At 37.2% G+C, this 23,848-nt stretch overlaps 2 protein-coding genes across 4 annotated transcripts; one reads left to right on the plus strand and one right to left on the minus strand.

Annotated features, from left to right (window-relative positions):
- The first annotated feature begins 111 nt into the window (after window positions 1-111).
- Window positions 112-2,087, plus strand: sco2 (synthesis of cytochrome C oxidase 2). Its single transcript, XM_066704973.1, has 2 exons — window positions 112-349; window positions 951-2,087. Exon 2 carries the CDS (start codon window positions 1,041-1,043, stop codon window positions 1,959-1,961), a length of 921 nt encoding a protein of 306 aa, XP_066561070.1. The 5' UTR covers window positions 112-349; window positions 951-1,040; the 3' UTR covers window positions 1,962-2,087.
- Window positions 1,994-16,374, minus strand: ncaph2 (non-SMC condensin II complex, subunit H2). Of its 3 annotated transcripts, XM_066704970.1 has the most exons (21): window positions 16,263-16,374; window positions 14,730-14,856; window positions 14,158-14,259; window positions 12,911-12,966; window positions 12,442-12,523; window positions 11,731-11,802; window positions 11,354-11,433; window positions 11,108-11,256; window positions 10,662-10,757; window positions 10,332-10,441; window positions 10,178-10,246; window positions 9,986-10,052; window positions 9,477-9,584; window positions 8,993-9,040; window positions 8,746-8,816; window positions 8,027-8,144; window positions 6,688-6,759; window positions 6,408-6,457; window positions 6,213-6,314; window positions 5,714-5,863; window positions 1,994-5,592 (listed from the first exon to the last, which is right to left on the minus strand). In XM_066704970.1, the coding sequence occupies exons 2-21, from the start codon at window positions 14,835-14,837 to the stop codon at window positions 5,434-5,436; spliced, it is 1,869 nt and encodes a 622-aa protein (XP_066561067.1). In that variant the 5' UTR covers window positions 14,838-14,856; window positions 16,263-16,374; the 3' UTR covers window positions 1,994-5,433. The 3 variants fall into 3 exon arrangements, with proteins under 3 accessions (XP_066561067.1, XP_066561069.1, XP_066561068.1); XM_066704972.1 differs by lacking the exon at window positions 8,993-9,040; XM_066704971.1 differs by lacking the exon at window positions 16,263-16,374 and having other exon boundaries at window positions 14,730-15,101.
- Window positions 16,375-23,848: the final 7,474 nt, after the last annotated feature.

Below are 23,848 nucleotides of genomic sequence, written 5' to 3' on the forward strand. Positions count from 1 at the left end.
AAACAAAATAACCACATCCCCACCCTTGCTTCTTCCTTTCTGAATTTCAAGTCGCGCAAATGCGGAAGAGACGTGCATTGTGGGTGATGTAGTCAGATTCCATGATGTCACGTTTAAGATACGTATATGTTAACCATACAATTTGTGTTTTGTTTACGGAGAAACCAAAGTGTGATGGAAACTTCCAGAATGGTTTAGTTTAAATAAAGTGTAGACCCTCTCTCTATATACATTTTAAAAAATAAATACATAAATCACAACGCTTGAATCTGCCTTTCCAGAACACGCCGCTGGATTTACTCTATGAGCACATGGGCGGCGTGCGGAGGTCGGGTAGGCGCTGCTCAGGGTAGGTGATCTGTTCTGGGGAAGATCCAGAATGAAAAACCTACTGCATGTAAAACCATTTAACATATTGAAATACGGCAATTAAATTATAGTTTATTTTATACAGTATATATCCATATGTATATCTAACTGTGAGCACCACTACAAACTATGAATGATAAATAACATTCCGGCATTATTAATAGTATAAACGGGCACCTGTACCGTAATTATATATGTAGTGATATGAGCTTATTTTAAAGCCGAATGCATTCGGTTAAAGTGATTTGCTCAGTTATGTATTTTTATTTAACTTTATTAAAATGTTATATTGCTCGTAGTTTTGGAGAGGGGGGTTATAGCTGAAAATGGTTTCTATTAATAAATGAGTGAAATATTAAACACATTTTACAATTACATTTTTGTACATAATTGAGTCATCTACTTTCAGTATCTCAAACTTCACTCTGCCAGTCCATATTATTATTTTTAAACCAAAAATATAGACCTAAAATGCAATATTTAAAATTAGCTGATGGATTTATCAATTCTTGATAGTTTCTTCTATGGTTAGTTCAAGTGGGTAAGATAATGATTTTAAACTGTTTAACACTTTTTTACAGGTTTATTGGAGTGTGCCTTGCTTGATAGACACTAGATAATCAGAGTCCAGCATATCTTGCCTTTTGGACAGAAAAAGGCTTCTTCTATTAATGGCTTTTGGAAGATTCTTGCAACCTTGGTCTCATTGTCTGTGGAGGCTTAAGATTTCAGAACCAGGCTGTGCTGGAGCCAGGTACCATGTTCAGAGGGTGTTCCTTACACAGTTAACTTCTCATCATGAATCAAAGCACATCAGTGATGGCGTGCTAGGTAGAGTCAAACCTCTGGAGAGGTATAAGTGGCCCTGTACTGTGTTCTCACTTCCAAGCACAAGAGCATTTTCACAGGGACCTTCAAATAACACATCTTCAAAGTCAAAGCCCCCACCTGAAATAAAACTCAAAACCCGGCTGCTGGTGACGTTCATCACTGGGGGCAGCATCCTGGCTGCCTGGTTCTATCTTCGATCTGAGAGAGAGCAAAAGCAGCAACTGCAAAGGGTGGAGCAGCTGAAGAAGGTGGCCATCGGACAGGGCGGCTTTAACTTGGTCGACCACACTGGGGTTTCCAGAACCAAAAAGGACTTCTTTGGCCACTGGGTGCTCATGTACTTTGGCTTCACCCACTGTCCGGATATTTGCCCAGACGAGCTTGAGAAGATGTCCAGCGTGGTCGGCATCCTGGACAAAGACAAGGCGCTTCCACAGGTGCAGCCCATCTTCGTGACAGTGGACCCAGAGAGAGATGGCATTGAAGCCATGGCAACGTACGTGAAGGATTTCCATCCACGGCTGATTGGGCTGACCGGGAGCCCTGAGCAGGTGAAGGAAGCTGGAAAGGCCTACAGAATATATTACAGTGCGGGCCCGAAGGATGCAGACAATGACTATATTGTGGACCACACAGTAATGATTTACCTTCTCAACCCCGATGGCCTTTTCCTAGACTATTACAATCGAAGCAAAACTGATGAGCAGATAGCGGATAGTGTGAAAAAGCACATGCAAACGTACGTGAAGTTATTCACTTAGAACAGTTGGCAACAATACCAGAGGAAGCTGCATAATGGAAAATAATTTGGACTTTAATAAAACACAAAAGCAGCCTGTCAATACAGCAATGAGAAAGCAAATAAATTGTGAGATTGTACATCTTCAGGGGACAAACTATAATGGCTTATTCTTGACAGTGTGGTACTATTTACATACATTAACACTAGTGACAATTAATAAATGTCTCAAGTATGATTTTGGGAAGCAGGGAGATGGTTACTTTAATAAATAAGGAGAATGGTTGATAAATATGGGGTTCATGCAGTTGTTTCTACCAAATCAGTTTACTTTTATTTTAAACTTGCTACAGAAGTACAAAATAATTTTACCATTTATATTGTTTTTATACATTGATTAAAAAATCTTTGCAATCCAGCACACAATCGATAAGATTGATACAAATAACTATTCAACTGCTCTGAATGTGAAAAATGTAATTCTTTAAAGGCAAGTTTGAGAGCTGACCTGTTATTTAAACCAGACCAGTATCCATGACTCAGTATTTCAAGCAATTAAAAAAGTGGTACTTTAGCTTCAATAGAAGTGCAATTTTAACATTTCACCTTTGTAGACATAATGTGAAAAAACATTACATGCAAGTACAGAAAGATAGTAAAATAAGGAAATATATACATTAAATAAAGACAGATTAAGGTTACCTTAACATAATTTTCAAATGATAAAACTGATATTAACTTTTATCATAAATGGGTTTTAGCACAAATTTTGTCTGTTGTACCAGACTGGAAAGGTAAAGTTTACTGAACGTTGATTAAGATTATACAGAATAATTTTGACCACTGTTTTGGAGTCAAGTTTAATATCTCACATTCATTATTTTTAAAAGTAGTCATGGGACAATGGCATTTTAATTATATAATTTTTTTTTTTTTCTGGCTAGCTCATTAGTTAATAAAGAGTCCCCTCATTTTCAATTGAGCACACCCCAATTTCCCCACAGTAATTGTACTCAGGTCCTTGATGATGGAGAAGGGCAAGCGATTAGACTCATGCCTTTAGGTCTTCTCCATTTATCCAATTTAATTTGGCAAAGTTCTATTACAGCTGTATCAAGGCTGAAACAATATGAATATCCTCAACATCACACTCCTGTCATCTCTGTCCCCAGTTTTTGATGGATCATTTACTGATGTTTGATGTCCAAAATTTCCACACTTGCTGTGAATAGAATTGTTGGAATTGGACTGGGCTGGAAAAATTTGAACTTTAGTGCAGCAAGAAGAATACATAGGAATAAAGCTAAAACAATTGCATTCAGCAATATCAGTATGATACATTACATACACATTTTATAGAAAACTATATTGCTAAACCTTGTGTAATGTGTGAACAACCCTACTACCATCACACGGCACAGCTCAGCATGCAAGTCACGTATTGGGAATGGGAATTGCTACTCCCCACGTGTACTTCAAAGCCAACAAGACACTGAGAAACATACTAGATATCTTCACAATCCTCTCAAAAAACTAAAATTAAACAATAATATTTTTATAAAGTTACACAATTATAGGAATACAAAGGTGGCAGAAATGCATTTTTTCTTCTTTACAAACACAGGGTTATTGAGGGATTAAGGAGATCTACCTCTTTCCATATAGAGCAAGCAGGCTACCCAGACCTGGGGACCAATCAAAAAACTTAAACAGCACAAATACTTTTTTTTCCATCCCTCCAGAGGTCTGAAAATCCTACACCTGCAACTAGGGTCAGATACAATTAAAAAATAATTTGGAACAATTTTAGAATAGATCTGTACAACAATAGCTGAACATCCAGGCCATCAGTGACTGCTGTTCACAAGTCTAGAGCCAGGAGATAAACCAAGCACCTGCAGATAAAAGCCACATGATGACGTTCTTTGACTGCATCCTGTTATGTTGTCACTGTGGTTGTACTTTCAGCGTGGTGAGGGTCTAATGCAGCTTCCCAGGGAATGGAAACATGATTCTTCAGTCCTGTTTTTGCTTTTTATATATATATATATATATATATATATATATATATATATATATATATATGGAATATATTTTTCCAAGACAGATTCAGAAGAGACAAAAGCCTTCTGAGAGATAAGCCGTGCATTCTTTGTAACTCGTGCACCAGTTTGTTGGTTTTGTTTTCCTGAGGATTTTATTTTGTTTCAGTACACACTATTTTTTGTTATGTCGCCAATTCATTGTGATGTTCTCACATTGTTTGTCTGCCTGCCCACACCAGAAACTTCACTCAATGGCAGCAGGTTATTGTTTTCCCCCCCAGTATTTTTATATATTTTTTATACCAAGTATAATTTAATATGATAACCACTACTACATGGGGACTCAGTGCTTCCTCAGACAATTAGCTTGGTCCCTAATCAGGCCACAAAACTGGAAATGGTCATTTCACAGGAATTTATAAAGCAACCTATTGAGCAGTAAGGAAAAAAAAAACATGAGCATCATAAGACCTGTGGGTTTACTTCTGAGGACACAAACCGCAGGGTTGGACTCAGCCCCACTTCCTCAGTTCCAATTCCCCTTTTCAGACCCATTCCAAATTCCAATTCCAGTTCTTTTTGCCCTTGACATAAGAGGCTCTACAGGAATGAGAATTGAATTGAAAGAGGAATTACAAAACTGGTAGATCTTATCACCTTTTTATAAACAGCATATAACGATAGTGACTGGCAAATGAACCACACATTTATACACATTTGAAGCTATATGTTGACATTTTCTTTAAGACCACTACTGCCAGTCAACTGATGTCCATGTTATTTGATTGAAATTAAAAGAAACTCCTGGCTAGTAATGGCAGAGTTTTGGAGTTTCTTCACATTTCACCACATGCAATCACTACACACTGATCTTAAGAAATCTATCGCACATTCATTATAATGTGTGTTTTGTTTTTAATGTCATTATTATGGCCAGCAGGTTGCTTTTTAAGTGCTCACATTAGTGTGGAATAACTATTTAATGGTTTCCTATCCTGAATTGCATTGTGTTTGATCGTACCACTAAGTTGCCATGCTGTAAATATTATCATTACCCACTAGAGACATAAAGCATATAAAAAGAAAAATGTATTGAGGATCGGTGCCCTCAACTGCCATCAATAAAGGAAGGACGATAGACTAATATGGCATATCTGAAACCATGAAAATTGTAATTATTTTTACCACATACAACAGTAAATCTATAACAAGCACCTCACACCTTCAAACATGTCATGCTGTGTTACAGCAGAAACATTACACCAAGTCCAAGCTGTGACCTCCCTGCGAATGCCTGGTAACCCGATTGTGATTTTAATTGATGAGCGGCAGAAAGTGGCTTCTGACAAAAGATGAAACTGCGATGAGGTGCCGGTTTGTACTTTGCGGCTGGCGGGCAGGTCAGAGTGCATGTGCTGTCTAGGCCATAGCACTGAAAAGAAGAGGAGACTAATCTGCCTGCTTGGGAAAGTTATCGGTAATGGAGGGAGCAGAATATGTTTTGAATCTTTCATGGGCTCGCTGTTTGCTCAGCAGGGTCAACTCCATGGTGTCAATCGCTTCCTCCAGCCCTGCGTTTTTGTGGATCTCTACTGTGTAGTCATTTGCCTGCAAGAGGAAATAAATAAATAAATTTGTGAACAGTGCTGTGGCTCGTCTCCCTTGTCCGTTGCGCTTCTGAGACATTCAGGACTAAAGCAGGGTAGAGAGGATAACCGTGAGCCCTTACCAGCTGCAGAGACGCCAGCATGTAACGGCACACCTCAAACTCTTCCTTCCCTCTCACGATGGAGGCAAACGTCCGTCTCTCTGAAACGCAGCTGAAGGCGTCTATGATCTTATTCCCATAATCGTGGATGTCAAAAGCTAGTCTCTCTTCCTACACCAGTGAGGAAAGCAAGAGATGAGCAATTCAGGCAGGCTGGGGCAAGGGCAGCTCGCCGGAGTCCCACTCATTAAACCATTCCCTGCCCACTGTGACTTTACTCTTCTTCTAATAATGCATTATTGCAGCTTGATCGGCCGCACTCCTCCTCTCCCTTGAGTACTTTAAAAACACAGTATGCCATCCCTCGAATCCATCCTTGCTAGGACAAAGGCAGGTGAACTTCAGTGCAAGAAAATGTTATTTTAAATTTTGCTGTTACTTGCATACATTTGCAAATAATAATGTTGATCATAGTGATATTAAGAAAAACTAATACATTGGGGAAGTTTAATTGACCTACCTGTGCAGTGAGCTGGGGGCCCATCTTGTCTTCCCACTCCTTCACCCTGAGAGACAGCACCGTCTCCTGTGCGTACTTCTGAGAGTTGGCAATGAACAGATCCTGAAAACACACCAAGGGATACATGCGTGATGCTGACCAGAATTGGGAATTTATAGAATGTTTTTCTACTACAACATAGAACTTGGGACATACCACGTTTTTTCTGACCAAATCCTCATAATTCAGGACGTCCCCCTGAGACGCTGTAGTGGACAAAATCACGAAACATTAAGAACTATTTTATGTTAAAATACATCAAACTATTATAATCAATTTTTCAATTTCTTTTCAAAATTACAAAAATGTGTGAAAACTATCATGTGAAAATGATTTATCAAATAAATTAGCTAAAAAACAATTAAAATGGAGTCTTAGTTGTGGTCATAAGCGTGTAGAAGATAACTATACTGCTGAAATTATGAAGTTAAAGTACCCGTTATAACCAGGTCCTGGTCCTCCGCAATTTCTTCCGGTTCGTCTACGAAGTCCTCAGGTCCAGAGACATCTGGGTTACAAGGATAAAAATTAATTTGACAGAATATATATTTTTTTTAATCAACAAAGATTTATAATTTTATAAGAGTTTAGAATTTCAAATATCTTGCATATTATATATATTAAATATCAAATATATTATGCTTTCTCACAATATCTGTATTTGATAGAAGATAGGGTTGTGCTGATAGATATTATACTATATTGACGATAATGACAGCCATCGACAATGACACACATCATTGACGATAATCCGTTTAATTCTGTTGCTCGGGGGGGTGCACTGCCCAGCTGGCGGGAGGTGCTGCACACGTTTTGGAATAAATATAATATTTAAAAGATCAATGCGTCAAAAAAAGTGCAACAACCGTGCGTTTTCAGTTTTGTTGTTTGTGGACGTTCCATGCCAAAAAATAAGTTCACTATTCCTTAAAAAAAAATCTTAAAATTCTCGATCATATTATCAAAATGTTTGAGCCCAAAAAAGCATCCCATCCTTTCATAAAAATACAAAATACTTTTAACAACCTAAAATAGCTGGCAATGATAAAAATAAGATGAGTATGAGAGGAAACAATGCACAAATGTATATTCCTGTTTAATAGGCTACAAGCACTTGCTCATGTTCATGGTCGTTTAAGAAAACAAATATTTTCTCACCCCACAAATAAATATAAAACATGTAATGTCATTAAAATATATAAATAATAGTCATATAATACATATAGGCTTAATGACTACATGTTAATAATATTTATTTATTAGCAGACTCCCTTATCCGGGCGACTTACACAATATGAACATTACAAAAGTGCAATAATACAGTACAGTTCAAAAGATAATACAACTACAAGTTCTGAACTGTATTATTGCACTTTTGTAATGGTCTTATATATTGTAAGTCCTGGATAAGGCACACATCCATCTCCACCACTCCAGGCGATATTGGATATCGTGACGTTTGCAACGCACACCATCAGCAATATGTAATTTTTAATGTCACCCAACCCTAATAGGAGATTCCTGCTTTCTTCCAGACTTTGCCCAGAGTCTCTTTTCTTCAAGAGAAGTTCTTCAACTCCAGAGAGAAGGACAGGCAGGGCTTCCTTAAGCCTGACCAGCTTTGCCTCTCTTGAGCGCTGACTCCACACACGGGGTGCAAAAAGAAACAACCAATGGCAAGCCTTCATCTGACAGCTGCTGGCACAGCCGGCGCAAGGGCAGTCTCTCTCTGAGGTGCACAAGGGTTCACATTAGTCCTGACTGAGACTGCTTACCCCCCTGATCATTATCCAGATAGTCATCGTGCCGGACTACTTCAGCTTCGTCTCTCTCCTCTTCATCACCCCCCACGTTGTGCGGTTGCTCCGGAGCCTCGTTGGGATATAGAGCACCCTAAAGTGACAGACATTTGACTGGATTTGTGATTTTAATGTAATGATGAAAATGTAAATAACATAAAACTGATATTACTACCATGTAGGTAAACTATATATGTATATATTATGCACACACATAGCCTGCACTTATTTATGTTCTAACAGAGGACAACAGATTTTGCACAGCACTGTCTATAGATTAGGTCCGTCTTCGAAGGTTTGAATGTTGGATGGTTTGTTTGGTCTCCAGACCTTCTGAGGCTTTTACAAATCTTCTAAGGTTCACCACGTGTCAATCACATAGATTTGTTTCTCTTGTTAATATAAATTGACAATGTTTAAATACTGTAGCGTGCCACCACAATCAATAAAGGGTTAATGGAGTAAAGGCAGTGCAGTGGGGAGCAGCTTCCTATGACAGAAACACAGTTTGTGCACAAATAAGGCGGTTGACAAACAGTCAATATAATAGACAGAATGAGAGGGTTGGACTGGATCTGCTGTATAATGGTGCAGATTTTCCAGCTTGGCTAGAAGCTTGAAAGCACCCTGACAGTACAGGTGTGCCAGTGTGAAAGCAATGTATAGTTTTCGTGTTAAAAGACAATCAATCTTACCTTTTTCTTCAGTAATTTCCTCTGTGCTGCTAGTTTCTCTTTCATGTGTTTCCAGTACAATAACTCCATGTCTGTAGAGAAGACTGAAAATTAATCCACTAATCAGTGTGAAATGATGTAGCGTGCGTCTCAACACACCTGACTAAACCATGTGGCATGTGTCATGGTCTCAAAAGGCCTGCCTGAAGCTGTTATTTTGTAACTTTCTGAACACCCTCATAAATGTAAGATATAAAAATTGAATTACCTGCAAATGTGGGTCCCTTCTTCAACTTGCGACAAGAAACTTCTGAAGCTAAAATCAGGTTTACAGGAATTAGTGTGATATATGTGCTATGGTCATACACACCTAACACAGAGCTGTCACTACCGATGCCTTGTATACTGTATAAAATCATCAGAATCAGCATTTCTTGTTAAGGATTTTCAAAGGGACTAGGGTTTGGATGTTGTGCGGAAAGAGATTTAAAACAATGTTTCCATGTAGGGCTACACTTTTATCTGAAAGCAATATGCATTTATTGAAAGCAGTGTTCTATTGGTGTGTTTTTTGTTTGTCTTTTTCTCATGAGTTTAAGCAGCATAACAAGGAAAATCTGGCCTTTTACCACATGGAGTCCCATAAACTTACATCTTTATGCACAGCTAGCTTGATAAGAAGGAAGCACACACAATCACAGCCCCAGAAAGACCCACTACATGTTGGCAGTGTTGTCACCTACAGTACTCACATGCTCCCGAGAGCCACTTCATGAAGTCCAGCAGCTTTGAAGGACTTTTCCTTTTCCTCTTGTTACCGTCCGTTTCCTGGACGCTCCGAGGTACCGTATAGTGTTTGCCTGTTTGAAGCAAATATTACACAGTCTTTAAAAAATAAAGAAACGTATACACCACAAATATCCAGCGCGAAACAAACAGAATCTTTTAAGTAAACTATTACTGGAAGTTGAAGTTTGGGGAAAAAGACAACCCCCTGTCTCGCATTCTGGTGTCCAAACTCCTGAATTTCCAACTTGCCTTGAAGACATCATGCATATTTATACATGTTCCTTAACCTAATGCAAGTGTTTGAATCTTAATTAAGCTCTGCCTCCGGGTTCAAAAGATGAAATGTCCATCAGTGGAAATGGATTACAATTCAATATTTCCCTGACTCAACATTAAACCTTTGTAACAGCAGGTACACAACACCCTACTTTAATTTAGCGATTTCTTAACAGAGTAGCGTTTTTCCTCCAACCTTTTTTAAGGGGCTTGTCTTCAGAACAGGAGAACGGATCAAGGCTCCTCCACGGGTCCAGGGCTTCCTAAAGAAAAGACAAGTGATTTCCAGCTGCATCAATAGCTAAAATATCAAAACACACATTAAACGGACAGTAACGCACATGAAGCGGCCTGTCATTGACTTCACTCTCACTCATATTCCCACTACCTTGGCTGTCTTCTCTGCTGGTGGCTCAGGAGGGATCCTCTCTCTCAGCAGATACCGGTCACTGGGAGCCTTGAGGGACACAGACAGTGACTTCAGTCCCACATGGCTTTGATTCTCTAGTATACGTGTCTGTGCAGCTGGGGAGCAGACATACCTGATGTCTGTCTATGTGTGTGTCGGAGCCTGGCTCCACCTCCATCCCATTGTCATCTTCAAGAGGAATGAACCAGTCTGCAGCATCATCACAAGGAGGATCTCTGTCCTCTGAGAACACACACAAGAGGAGAGGGAGGTCTTGTGGCTGGTGTGGTTTATTTTTAAGGAACCGCATATTAATCCTTTTCCCAGTGTGGTCAGTTCTAACCTTATGGAAGAAGCCCTAAATGTAAATTTATGAACATGCGGTTCCTGCCTTATTATATACGCTGCTGTATACACAGGGGGTGTTTAAACTGCAATGTAAATAGTCTGAATTTGGGAATACCTCTGGGTGATAAATTTAGCACAGGGAGTGGAGCCTCATGGTCTGTCAGGTCTTGCGGCATGTTCCCATTCAGGTCCATGGGGGCTCCATTGAGAACTGGAACCAGACAGATTTTCAACAAAATATATCAAGACAATTTTACAAAAGACATCTAATGCATTGGTCTATGTGCTCCTGAATGGCAACCAGTCACAGTAGCCACTCTGGGCTTTTTGCAGTGGTGTTAATCTAAAGCATACATGTGACTATGTATCGATACCAAATGCAAAAATAATGTTTCTCAATATGTAACAAACAAAAAAAAAATATTATTTTTTTTTTTTTAAAAAGTGTTGACCACAGAAATAACAGAATTGCGTATGCCAAATGTGATTTTCAATATTGAAATCTCCATGACATTTGACAACAAGGATTGAAGATGATTGTAGATACTAAATGATTTGTACCTGAATTGTTTTGGTTGTTCATATGCAAATCCCTTAGAAACTGCAAAGGAGTCATTTCAGCCAGATCCAGCAGGAAGGTCCCTTGGCCGTGGGGTGTGTAGGTGTTCATACGGAAATCCTTACAGCTGCCGAGGATCTCTCCGTTTCGGCTGTGAAACATGGCGTTGGTTACAACTGCTTTTCATCTGCACACAATTACATGTTTCAATTTTAAAATGGTAATAAAGCTCATGGATTAATTGATACCTGTAAAGGGGATTGATCTTTTTCTCAGCGTCTTCTGCAGCCACCAGAGCCATGGGAGTTAGGGGGACTATTTCAACAGCCTAAATATTAAATAAATAAATTGTATATTTTCAGCAAAAGAAAATGCTATAAAAACAATTCAATCTAAGACATTCTTAATACAGTTTTAGAAATCTTGTGTCACTTTTATGTGTAATTTTGGGAATAACAAATTATTCATTCAGGAACTATACACAATTCACATATTGTCTCGTGAACTCTCTGTAATACTTTCCAGTTCTGTGTAATCATGCAAGACTTTGAAAGTTTGAAATGTAGAATCTACTCATGATAAGAGGTTTACAAAGCAGAGCAGAAGGAACTGGATCACAGCTCACGTTGGGATTGGTGTCTCTCTTCAGGTCTACGCTTGTTTTGCTCCCGTTACTGATGTCATCCAAAGACAGGAACTGAGGGAGAGGAGAGAGAGTTCTTTCAACACAGTCAGTCATCATTAACTTTAGTGTTCTTAAAAGTCAGCATTCAACAATGAGAGGGGGGGCATAGTCTGTGCAGGTAGATGCAATATCCTATGAAAATTATACTGCCAGAAAACACACAAGTTAAGAAAATAAAAATAAAAAGTTATTGAAACAATTTCTTGCCATTTAATAAAAGGTAACCTGGGAAAGCTTCAAAATACATGTGTATGGCGTAAGGTTGGTAAATCTTGTACAATTAAATTAGTCACAACTTGGATTCCAATGCATTTACATTGCTTTGAGTCATCACTAAGCCCAATTCATCAAGGCGAGACCCTCTAATCACAGCTCTGCAGATTCACCTCTATCAGACTCACCTGTTCACGACTTAATGTGAACAGGTGTCATCTGGGTTGACTGGATGGTAACTGATGCAGGGCTCGCCTACATAATCAAAGAGCATTCACAAATGCATTTCAAGCCAAGTGTGAAAAAGTGGATATCCAAAATAAAAATACAATATCAGATTTACTCCATAGAAATACTTCAAAAGAAGAGAGAGAAAGTGTGGATTTCCATTTGGAAATGAAACTATCGATTTAGTTCCCAGTGATTTCCATCAATTACCTCCTCCTCTTCGTTCCTGTAGGCGAAGGTGGCATCGTTGTCCACACCATCCTGCCCCACCGAGGCCACTTGTCTGTCCCGTCTGTGTTGGGAAACAGTTCAATATTTGATATGTTTTGAGAGGCACACTACATCCATAAAATATTAAAACGAAAAGTATTGTAGTAATATTATATAGCTGTTATAATTGGAAACACATGCATTATACATACATCATATTTTCAATATTTGTTCCCAAAAAGTGAACAGGAGTAATTTACTGATGACAGGTAATCGTTCAGAGGCAAAGCATTTACAGCTTTGTTGCCATTCGAAAGGCACAGATGTAAATATTGCCATTGTTTTCGGAAACAACTCAATACTTAGCTTGCAAATGTTTAACAGTACAACAGAATATAATATTTAGCCTTGTTTATGACTGTAGACATTTCTAGCTGAACAGTTTTGCCTCCATAAATAAATACATTACTTTTTATTTGAGACGAAGTCCAGGGCTTGACAGACCAGAGAGTACAAATATTCCACCTAGATATAGAAGCAGTTAAGAAAAGCATTAATATTTAGTGTATATTACTGCTGTATGCGTGTGTGCCTGTGTGTGCGTGTGAGAGTGTGTATATTCAGTGCCTTGCAAAAGTATTCAGACCCTCTCACAGTTTTCACAGTCATGACACTTTGAAGTAGGAATTAATATGGGTTATATACACAACCTACTCCACACATTCAACGCAAAAACTAAAAATAAGTAAATGGATAATTAATATGAAGTAATAATGCAAATTTAATGATTATATAAGTATTCAAAGCCTTTGCTTTGGCAAATCTAAATTAAATACAAAAAGACTAACAAAGCTGAACAATTACTTGAATGGCCTCTGTCTGAGTGCAATAATAATGGTTCTCATGATTTCAGAATACAAACACCTGTCTCTGTGAGGTCCCTTGGTCAAGTACTGAATTTATTGCAAAGACTCGACCATGAAGACCAAGGAGCTTTCAAAGCAAGTCAGGTATAAAGTCATTGAAAAGCACAAGTCAGGTGAAGGGTACAAACAATATCAAAGCCTGGTGGTGGTAGAATCATGCTATGGGGATGCTTCTCCTCAGCAGGGACTGGAACGCTTGTTTGGATTGAATGGTTCAAAATGGTTGAAGCAAAGTACAGGCAAATACTAGAGGTAAACCTTTTTCACTCTGCTAAAGAGTTTAAACTGGGGCGAAAATTCTACTTTCAGCAGGACAACAATCCAAAGCACAAGACCAAAGATACACTAGAGTGGCGAATAAGAAAGTTAGTGTTGTTGATTGGCCCAGTCATAGTCCTGACTTGAATCATATTGAGAATCTGTGGAAAGACTTGGAAATTGCTGTCTATAAGCAATAGCCAAGCAACTTGAGAGAGCTTGAGCAAATTTGGCAAGAAGAATGGCCCAAGCAAGTGTGCAAAGTTGGTAGACTAGAGACTTGCAGCTATTTCATTTTATTTCTCTTAAGATTTGGCTGACATTTACTGTAATTAATGTTAACCTTAGAAGCCTTCAGTTTAAGCACTACATTTTTGAATAAAATATTGATTTTGTAATTTAAAAAAATGGGACACCATTTGAGAACTGATAAGTGATAATTTCATAAAAACAAAACAGTTGATGGAGAAGAGGTACAAAACAGACAATAAGCATAAGATACAAGCCCCCATTTCCTGCGACTCCCGCCCACCTTTTTACTGTAGATACAGGCTGACCCCTGAATGAGCAGGGCCGCCTCTGCAAAGTTCATTGTAGTTTTCCCTCCATCAAAGGAGATTGAGATCTGATCCAGCTGTTCAAAAACAGAGAAAACAGGTTGGAGATCATCCACACTATAAATATTTGTATGTCTCGTCATATATTTATATATAATTGAATAGGATGAATGGACTCAAGAAATATGACTTGAGTGTCCTGCACATAGGTTATCTTATAACTGCACCTAGAAAACCGTCTGATTTATTCACTAATTATTTCAGTAGTTTAGGGGTCTCCCTGTGAGTACAGTTTACACAACAAACATTTTAAAGCATTACAAAAGTGCAGTAGTGCAATAAGCACACATCCTAGTACAATGAGCTAACAAGTGCAGACATAATACAGTTATGTGCTAAAGGGTGAGGTAGGCATAGGAGAAGTGATAGAATTATAAAATGATTGAAGTGCTAACAATACATAAGTAAGCAGGAGGGAGCATAGTTTAATATTAATAGTTTAATATTGGTTTACAACACTAGTTGAATTTTGCTTAGTTTATATCACCTCATCTAGGTATTCCCCAAGCTGAGCAGCCACATCAACCTCCCAGTTCTTGGTCAGATCCCGGATGGGCTGGAGAAGGTGAGTGAATCTTGATTCGGCATCATCCATTTTCTTTTTAATACAAATCCTTGGGAGAAAAATACATCCGTAATTTTATGAGCACCTTCCTACACCACATAATTTTCCACAGCGTCTTGAACAGTGTAGCCAAATTAGCTCAGGTGTAAGCAATCGCCTTTAAAATCACACACTATTTTAAGTGACCTCCCTCTGTGCTGTGTTAAATTATAGTGATTATGATTCACATGATTTCGGGATAAACTCCACAATTCCTGTAGCTCCCTCTGCTGGGTAGTGCATTTCAAAGCAAAGACTCAAGCATGAGCACTAAGGAGCTTTCAAAAAATCTCCAGGACAAAGTTGTCAAAAGGAACAGATTAGGGGATGGGTATAAAAAAATAAATAATCTAAGGCCTAAGGAATATCCCTTGCAGCACAGTCAAATGATTATTAAGAAGTGGAAGGTGAATGGCACCACCAAGACCCTGCATAGATCAGGCCATCCCTCCAAACTGGATGTCTGAGCAGAGACGCTACCAAGAGGCCAATGGCAACTTTGAAAAACCTACAGGCTCGTATGGCTAAGACTGGTAAAAATGGGAAAGTTAACTTTCAGCATGACAATGACCTGAGGAACACTACACTGGAATGGCTAAGAAACAAAAAGGTAAATGTCTTTGAGTGTCCCAGTCAGATCCCTGACCTAAATCCTATATACAACGACAAAGATTACTGTACATAAACGCTCCCCAAGGAACTTGACAGCTTTAACAGTTTTGTACAGAACAATGGTCAGATACTGTTGGTAGAAAACTCATCCAAGGGACTTATCCAATTATTGCACTTCAATTCTGTATTTTTAACATATTGTGATTATATTATATATTCACAATAAAGTTTCCCCTTAACAGTGGAATATGGTGTGTAGATTAGTGGAAAAACAAATCCTTATATAAATGCATGAAACTCGCAGGCACTGACACAACAAAATATGAGAAAAGCTGAAGGGTTGTTGACACTGTATATTATGTAAATACAAAACACTCATGTATAGCACTAACTTAATTAAACGGCAGTATTAACTATTAACAAGTTATCGAAATAGTCCGGGCATTCATATATCAGTCACCACAATGTAAGATTGGTTTAGTTACTTTATACATATTCAATTACACTGGTTTGATACAATAGTTACAATCACGGAACACATCACAATGAACGATCAGCGAAACGGATGCTTTTCTTATTTACGTTAAAACGGTGTATTAAGACTATAAACAACAACATGAAAACCGGAACAAATATATTTTACAAAGACCAAGAATAAGCAAGTAAACAAAAAATAACCAGAATTTAACATAATACGAAACTATCCATCCGGTGGTCACAATACAAAATATGAAAAAAGAAGGAATTTTTAATAAGTACTTTTCTAATTTTCTAATTTGATTACATTAATTCCATATACAGTACCTTCTTCGATTGCTTACAAATATACCCCCTGAGTTGCTGTTATTCAGATTCCTGTTAAGAAGATTTCAAACAACCGCGCTCCGGCCATTTTTGGTTTTCCCGCGTGCGTGCTGCGTCATTACGTGCCTGACGCACCACGTCTTGTGACGCTCATTGTCAAACACTAACCACCATAGCTGTCGGATACCTGTCTGTGGTAGACACTTTACACAATAAATAAATAAATAAATAAATAAATAAATAAATAAATAAATAAATAAATAAATAAGCGAAAGATGATCTGTTTTTGGTTCCTTTTTGTGTGAGAACACAAATACAATTCTTACCATGTAAGAGTTTGTTCGGTTTGTTTGTAAAATATTTGCCTTCCATTGCAATATTTTATACTGAACACAAATACAAATGCAACATGGTGGTTCATGAGCTGAAACAACAGATCCCAGAAATTTTCCACATGCACAAAAAGCTTATTTTTCTCAAATGTTTCATTTGTTTTCATCCCTATTAGTGAGCATTACTCCTTTGTCAAGATAATATTCCTGACAGATGTGGCATATCAAGATGCTGATTAAACCGCATGATCATTACACAGGTGCACTTTGTGCTGTGGACAATAAAAGGCCACTCTAAAATGTGAAGTTTTGTCACACAACACATTGCCACAGGTGTCTCACGTTTTGAGGGAGTGTGCACAATTGGCATGCCGACTGCAGTAATGTCCACCAGAGCTGTTCCCAGAGAACTGAATGTTCATTTCTCTAGCATATGCCACCTCCAACATTGTTTTAGAGAATCTGGCAGTACGTCCAAAGGGAATCACAACCACAAACCATGTGTTACGACGCCAGTCCAGGACTCCACATTTGGCTTCTTCACCAGTGGAGTCATCTGAGACCAGCCACCTGGACAGCTGATGAAACTGTGGGTTTGCACAAGCAAAGAATTTCTGCACAAACTGTCAGAAACTGTCTTCTGCGTGCTGGTCGTCTTCACTAAAGGTCTTGACTTGACTGAAGCTCTGGTGGACATTCCTGAAGTCTGCAGGCCAATTGCATGCTCCCTCAAAACTTGAAACTTGATATGCATAGATTAGGGCCTAATGAATTTATTCCAAATGACTGATTTCCTTATATGAACTGTAACTCAGTAAAATCTTTGAAATTGTTGCATGTTATGTATATATTTTTGTTCAGTGTAGTAATACTCAGTACTTAAAAAAAACAAGTTCAAAACTTTAAATAAATGCCCTAAATGTTTATTATTATTATTATTATTATTATTATTATTATTATTATTATTATTATTATTATTATTATTATTATTATTATTGATAATGCTGCTGCTGAATTGAAGCATGGGACCTGAAAAATACTCTTCTTCTACGAAATAAAAAATATATAATAATAAGACAAATTTGCTTCTGACGTCTCCATGTTGGTTTTGCAGACTAGTTTAAATTTGAAGTTGGAGTTTACCGTGTCTTAATTGTATTGTTCTAATATGCAGTGTGCTACTCACACTGATCACCTGTTGACTTTTCCTTTTACAGATGCACAAGTCGGAATATCAGTGCACATTATGGATATATAATGGGTCATATATACATCGCTCAAGACTAGAAAAATGGCAACATTAAAAATGTGGATCAATGCAAATGTTCAATTAAAATGTACTTGTTACAGCAGTAATTGCATTTGTATTCAAATATATTTACACCGATGGAATTGAGAAGTAATTAGAGCAAATAGGTTTCTTTACCTATTATTTTAGTGTTAAAACGATCTTTGAAAAAAAAATGCAACATCGGTTACTAATGCCACCATTATGATAATATTATTACAACAGTGGAATTTGATTACAATTACATTTGCTGCACAGCTTCAGCTGCACTGGCTGCACAGGTTCAGCACAATTCCACAGCAGGCAGTTGCCTAAATTAACTTAGCTACAGACTCTGGCCGCTAGGGGGAGCCAATGTATAAGCACAGCAAATCGTAGTGCCTGTGTTTGCTCTGTAGATAAGTTAGTTACTTGCCCATATATTTCATTTTCCATTATCTTCACATAATATGGACTACGACGGGTTATTGAGATCTTACATTGAGAGGCAACACATCTGGAGATCAATAATACATATAGAAAAGACTTAACACACAACAGAAGTTAAAGATTTAATTAAATTGTTTATGTTCACATGTTGTTCATCCCAAGCGGTCCTGTTCATATTTGGAGCCTTTCTAACTGTTGATGGTGACTAATAAAAATGTCATTCAATGTAAAAAGCACTTTCGGTTATATTCGTTTTTCAAAACAATAAAATGGATCAGCCCATTAAGTTCAAAATAATCACACTATAAAAACGTTTTAAAAGATTGGTTACTGTTGTTACAAGACACAGTCACAGTATGTTATTTTTTCAAGTGAGATAAGTTAGCAAAAGGCTCTCAGAGTTTACTGGGGACTCAGTGTGCAACTCAGTCATCCTGGCACTGACATATATTTCCCTGAATTGCAGAGAACTCAGATTTCCATGAAAACTCCTTTCCCAGAATCGTGATGATGGTTGTTGGATGCCGATGAATATAGCTTTAAACTGTAAAATATATAAACTGGCTTCTCTTCCACAAAAAGTAACATTGTACTTCTGGTGGAATATATTGACATATATACTTATGGTCTGGAATTAAAATGCAGTAAAATCTATTATTTTCAATTACCTACACATCCTACCCCACAACTTCCGAATGAAAAACATATTGTAGACATTTGTAGAAAGTTAATTAAAAATAAAAACTGAAACAGTTGCTCTTATATTCTGTAAATTGCCCTGGATAGGGGTGTCTGCTAAGAAATAAATTACAAAAATATTAACTTTGTAAAAGCTACAGGCTTTTATGGCCAAGACTGGTCAAATTGTACATGTGACAACAATATCCCAAGCACTGCACAAATCTGTCCTGTATGATATTCAGGAAAGCCCATCACTCAAAGAACACCATACCTACCATGAATCGTGACAGTGACAGCATCATGTTAAGATGTTTCTCATCATAAATTGTTCGATACTCCTATAACTCTCTGTGACATGAGATGTATGTTTTTTCCCCTCTAATGAAAATACATCTGCTCTTAATTTCTCCATGTGTGCTTGGATCCTCATTTACCGAGCCTGAAGTTTCATATTGAGCTAAATTTGCCAATTCCTGGGATTATTATGAATATTCAGATTAAGCAAAATTCCCTGAAATGTTCTCTGTTCAATATTGGAGATATGAAGGCCCAGACTAAATCAAAACTCTGACCTTCCCACAAATTGCAAGTCATAGAAAATGGCTCCTGACAATATACTAAAGCCTGATTTGAGCTTTGTGATTCCTGGGTAGGTGAAAGTCTTGATTTGACCTAGTCGTCAGGCTCTTAAACCATTTGTTTTTGAAAGCAGGAATTAATCTGACCATTCGTCTTTGAACTCTTTCCAGTTCCACAGTGTCCTTCCTTTAATGAGGTGAAAACACAAAACCCAACATTGTAATTACATACCTGAACATTTTTAATAAGCTTTATCAGCAAGAAGCTAACAATGCTGTAGTTGGTGCACACTGCATAGCATTGCACACTACCAAGTTTGCATGTTTGAAAAGCACCACATCATGCTTAAAGCCTTTTGGGGTTTACATTCATGTTTTTGCATCTCCACAATTATTTCCAACAGGGGGGCATTTAACCTGATTGATTTAACCTAATCGAAGACCAATTTGCCAATTGCGGTCTAAAAACCTGAATCCTGATGGCAGGTTTCTATTTTCCAGAAATAATAGGTCTCTGTCCAGCATAAATCCGCTACAAACAAGCGTGCTAGCAGTTTATTATTGGCCGGTGTTTTGAAGTCACGTTTAAAAGTGGTGTTCACACAAACTGCGCTACTCGTTCGGCGCATGCGCGTGTTCTGTGGGCATGCGTACTTTCGCCAGCTGGCGCTAGTGGTTGCGGTACGTTGAGTCAATTTACAAGCAATATTGAGAAATCGCAGAAATCGATGTAACTATGGTAAGCCGTTGTGACATTTAATCCATAATTGCTGATATCAATAATTGAATTTCTGATATCAAGAATACAATTATAATATAAAAAATACAATTGTTGATATCAAGAATGATCTGCTATTTTTGATATCAACAATTGTATTTTTTATATTCAAAATGCATACTAAATAGCATCCGGTTCTATTTTTGATATAAAAATAACAGATAATTCTTGATATCAAGAATTGTATTTTTGATGTCAAAAATTGTATTCTTGATATCTGAAATTGAATTCTTGATATCAGCAATTAAGGATTAAATGTCACAACAGCTACCATGAATGTCTGATATCAGCAATTGTATTCTTGATATCAGCAAATATGGATTAAATGTCACAAAGGCTTGCTATATGTAACACCACACCTGACTAATTACACACATTCTAAACAACCAACCAACAGAATGACAATACAGTAATTGTGCTACAAACATACAGACTACAAATTCAGAACAAAACAAAACAAAAAAGAAATAGATAACTGCATTGCCACTCCTTGGCACAGTCTTTAAAAGAAGTATGACCCTAGGTGTCCAAACTGCTGTTTGACTCACCAGCACAAACATGGTCAGCATTTGCAAGCTGGCCTACAGACCTCACACTTTACACCTCGTTTCCAAACATGGCAGGTACCAGGGAGGAGGCAATTAGGGCAGGTACCCGGGCCTTGTTGCCAATGCAATGAGATATAACCAGTTATAACAAACCTAATAACATCAGACAGTGAATTTAGTGCTCTCCAATGTGAGGAAAGTGAAAAAACAACACAGTGTACTGGTCACAGAAAGATTTGAAATTGAGAACATGAGAGGTTCTATGCCATTCAGCGATACACAGCATAATCTTAGTCGCCCTAGTAAAGGGTGTCTGTTTAGAAATGTAATAATACTGATAATAATTAATAATGATGTAGTCATAGCCTACATAAATGGCATTTGTTAATCATGGTATTAGCCTGGTGTGTGAGGCGTATGGTATGTAACAACAGGGAACTTACCTTTCAACTGTATACCTTCATTGAATAGTTCTTAAATTAGACCAAATAAGAAAATGAAAGCAATTAAAGACTAAGCTACATTTGAATATTATATCGATACAAGAACAACAGTCTTGTAAGATGTTGTAAACCTTATCTATATTACATTCAATAAAAAGCCTATAAGCTTCTTAACTTAAAAATTATAAGATACATATTTATTTGTTGGAAAAGGAAACCTACATTCGCTGCATGAAAGGGAGTAAATTGGGAGTCTGGTATCTGATAATTATACACTGTCTTCGGGTGAAATTAAAAATGAGGAGAATGGTAGCACGTAAAGATATGGCCTCTGTAGAGCCTAGGACAATCACTTGGCTATAAGTTTGAATATTGTAAAATGCAAACTACATGGACAAAACGCGATGAAACCAAGTCGCTTTAATTTCTTGCGGTGCTCTTCAAAAAAACTAAAAAAACCGCTATTTTATTTTATTATCTATGTAACAGATGTCAGCTTCACCAGATTTAGCACGCAGCGTCAAATGAAAGAAAGCACGTTTCTTTGAAACCTATAGTACCACAGGTGTGATCCGGGGTCAGGACTTTTGCACTCACAGGTGTATATGAAACCTCAGATTCATAGTTTAACCTTTGAAAAGTCACCCGTTTGTTTGTGTAAATGTTGAATCACTCATTAATGAATGAATGAATTTTAAAAAATCGGGAAGATGAAAATAGCGTGAATCATAAAACTGTAAGTTTATCACATTCCACAAATGTATGAAAAAACAATGACAACAACAAGAAGAACAATACATTATTTTAATTAGAACCAGATTCCAAAACAAACAAAAAAGGTTCTGCAACCTAACGGTTAATAGCAATACATTTGGATTTACATTGGAAACATTTTTTTACATTTACATTGTCTTACAAATACCAGTTTCTCAGCTGAATTTCGTACCAATAAAATAGAAAAGGTTTTACAAGTCACAGTTTTATCGTTTTGGCTTCAACGTAAAATAGTACATTTGACATCCGATCCGCTTTTTGTGAAAAGGGGAAAGTTAGGTACACCGCATCGCCGCATTATGTTAATGATTCATTTAATCTTGCGGTTCAGTAAATCAACCAATCGATCAAATAGTTCGATCGTTAGAAACGTCAAGAATGTCGGTTTAATTCAACAAATCTGATTAGTACAACTTGGATTGGACCAGACCCGTAATGTAAAAGCGAAATGTGTACAATTTATTATATATTTAAAAAATAAATGTAGTTTACCTTGAAAATTTTACTAAAATATCCTTCTTCATCTTCATCATCTTATTATTTATTATTATTATTATTATTATTATTATTATTATTATTATTATTATTATTATGCATTTACATACCATTTTAATCTGAGTTAAAAGCCAGAATATATTAACTTTTAATCATTTTCTTAGTCGTCACGTCCATTTGATTAAATCAGGATTGGAGCACAAACGTTTGAAATTAACTCACACATGTTTCCAAATTTTAGTGTGGTACATTTGTATGTCTTTATTTCTTTATTTTCTATTTTTAACCCGTGCAATAATAATAATAATAATAATAATAATAATAATAATAATAATAATATATCTATATCTATCTATAAGTAATATAGATAAGTAATAGCGTATAACGTAATATAAGCTAAGGAATAACGGTAGTTATTATAAAGTGTGGGAATTAATGTTAACTTTAGATAATAATAATAATAATAATAATAATAATAATAATAATAATAATAATAATAATATATACTTTTAAATAATAATAGACCTAATTATTCATGTAGACACGTAGCTTACATTGTTCTGAATGCGAACAGGGTCGGTGGTTATTTACGCTCATCGGCTTCCTCTACAAAAGAAAGTTGTTTCCTGAAAGATCTGTTTTACTTTCGCAGCAAACAAGAACCTACAAAACAACAAGTTAGCAAGCTAGGCAGTCTATGACACGAAAGACGAGTCAATCCAAAGTTTTGACCTTGAAGTTTGTGTTTGCTCTAGTGTTGTTGCATTCGGTAGCCCATTTCATCGAGACATTAGAAAGTGCTTGTTAAGGACGACCGGCCAGTTCAATTAACACGAAAGCACACGTCGCCATTCCCACGTATCAGCCGAAACCGATTGAAAAGCCAACTTGCAGTAGAGTTCGTGTCAGCAGACTGCACTGCAGAGGTCACAGCAAACCACTTACAACAAGACACACTTCATGATATTGAGGGTGTGTAATTCTGCAGCCTTCCACGTTAAAGGGTCATGCTTTACCACAGAAATGGGGGGAGACGAAAAAATGGTATCCAGTGGCATATTGCAATTAGGCAACCATTTGCTTACAGGCAGCAACACACATATACAGATATACTGTATACACAAATGCTTTCTTTCTTGTTTTTCAAAAGAAAGCTCAAAGATTTGCGATTTGGGGGATTCCTGCCCTACCATGCTATCTTCACTGAATAATGTATCACGTGGTTCAATTAGCTATTTGG

Source organism: Amia ocellicauda, chromosome 5, assembly GCF_036373705.1.
Source record: "Amia ocellicauda isolate fAmiCal2 chromosome 5, fAmiCal2.hap1, whole genome shotgun sequence".
NCBI classification, from domain to species: Eukaryota; Metazoa; Chordata; class Actinopteri; order Amiiformes; family Amiidae; genus Amia; species Amia ocellicauda.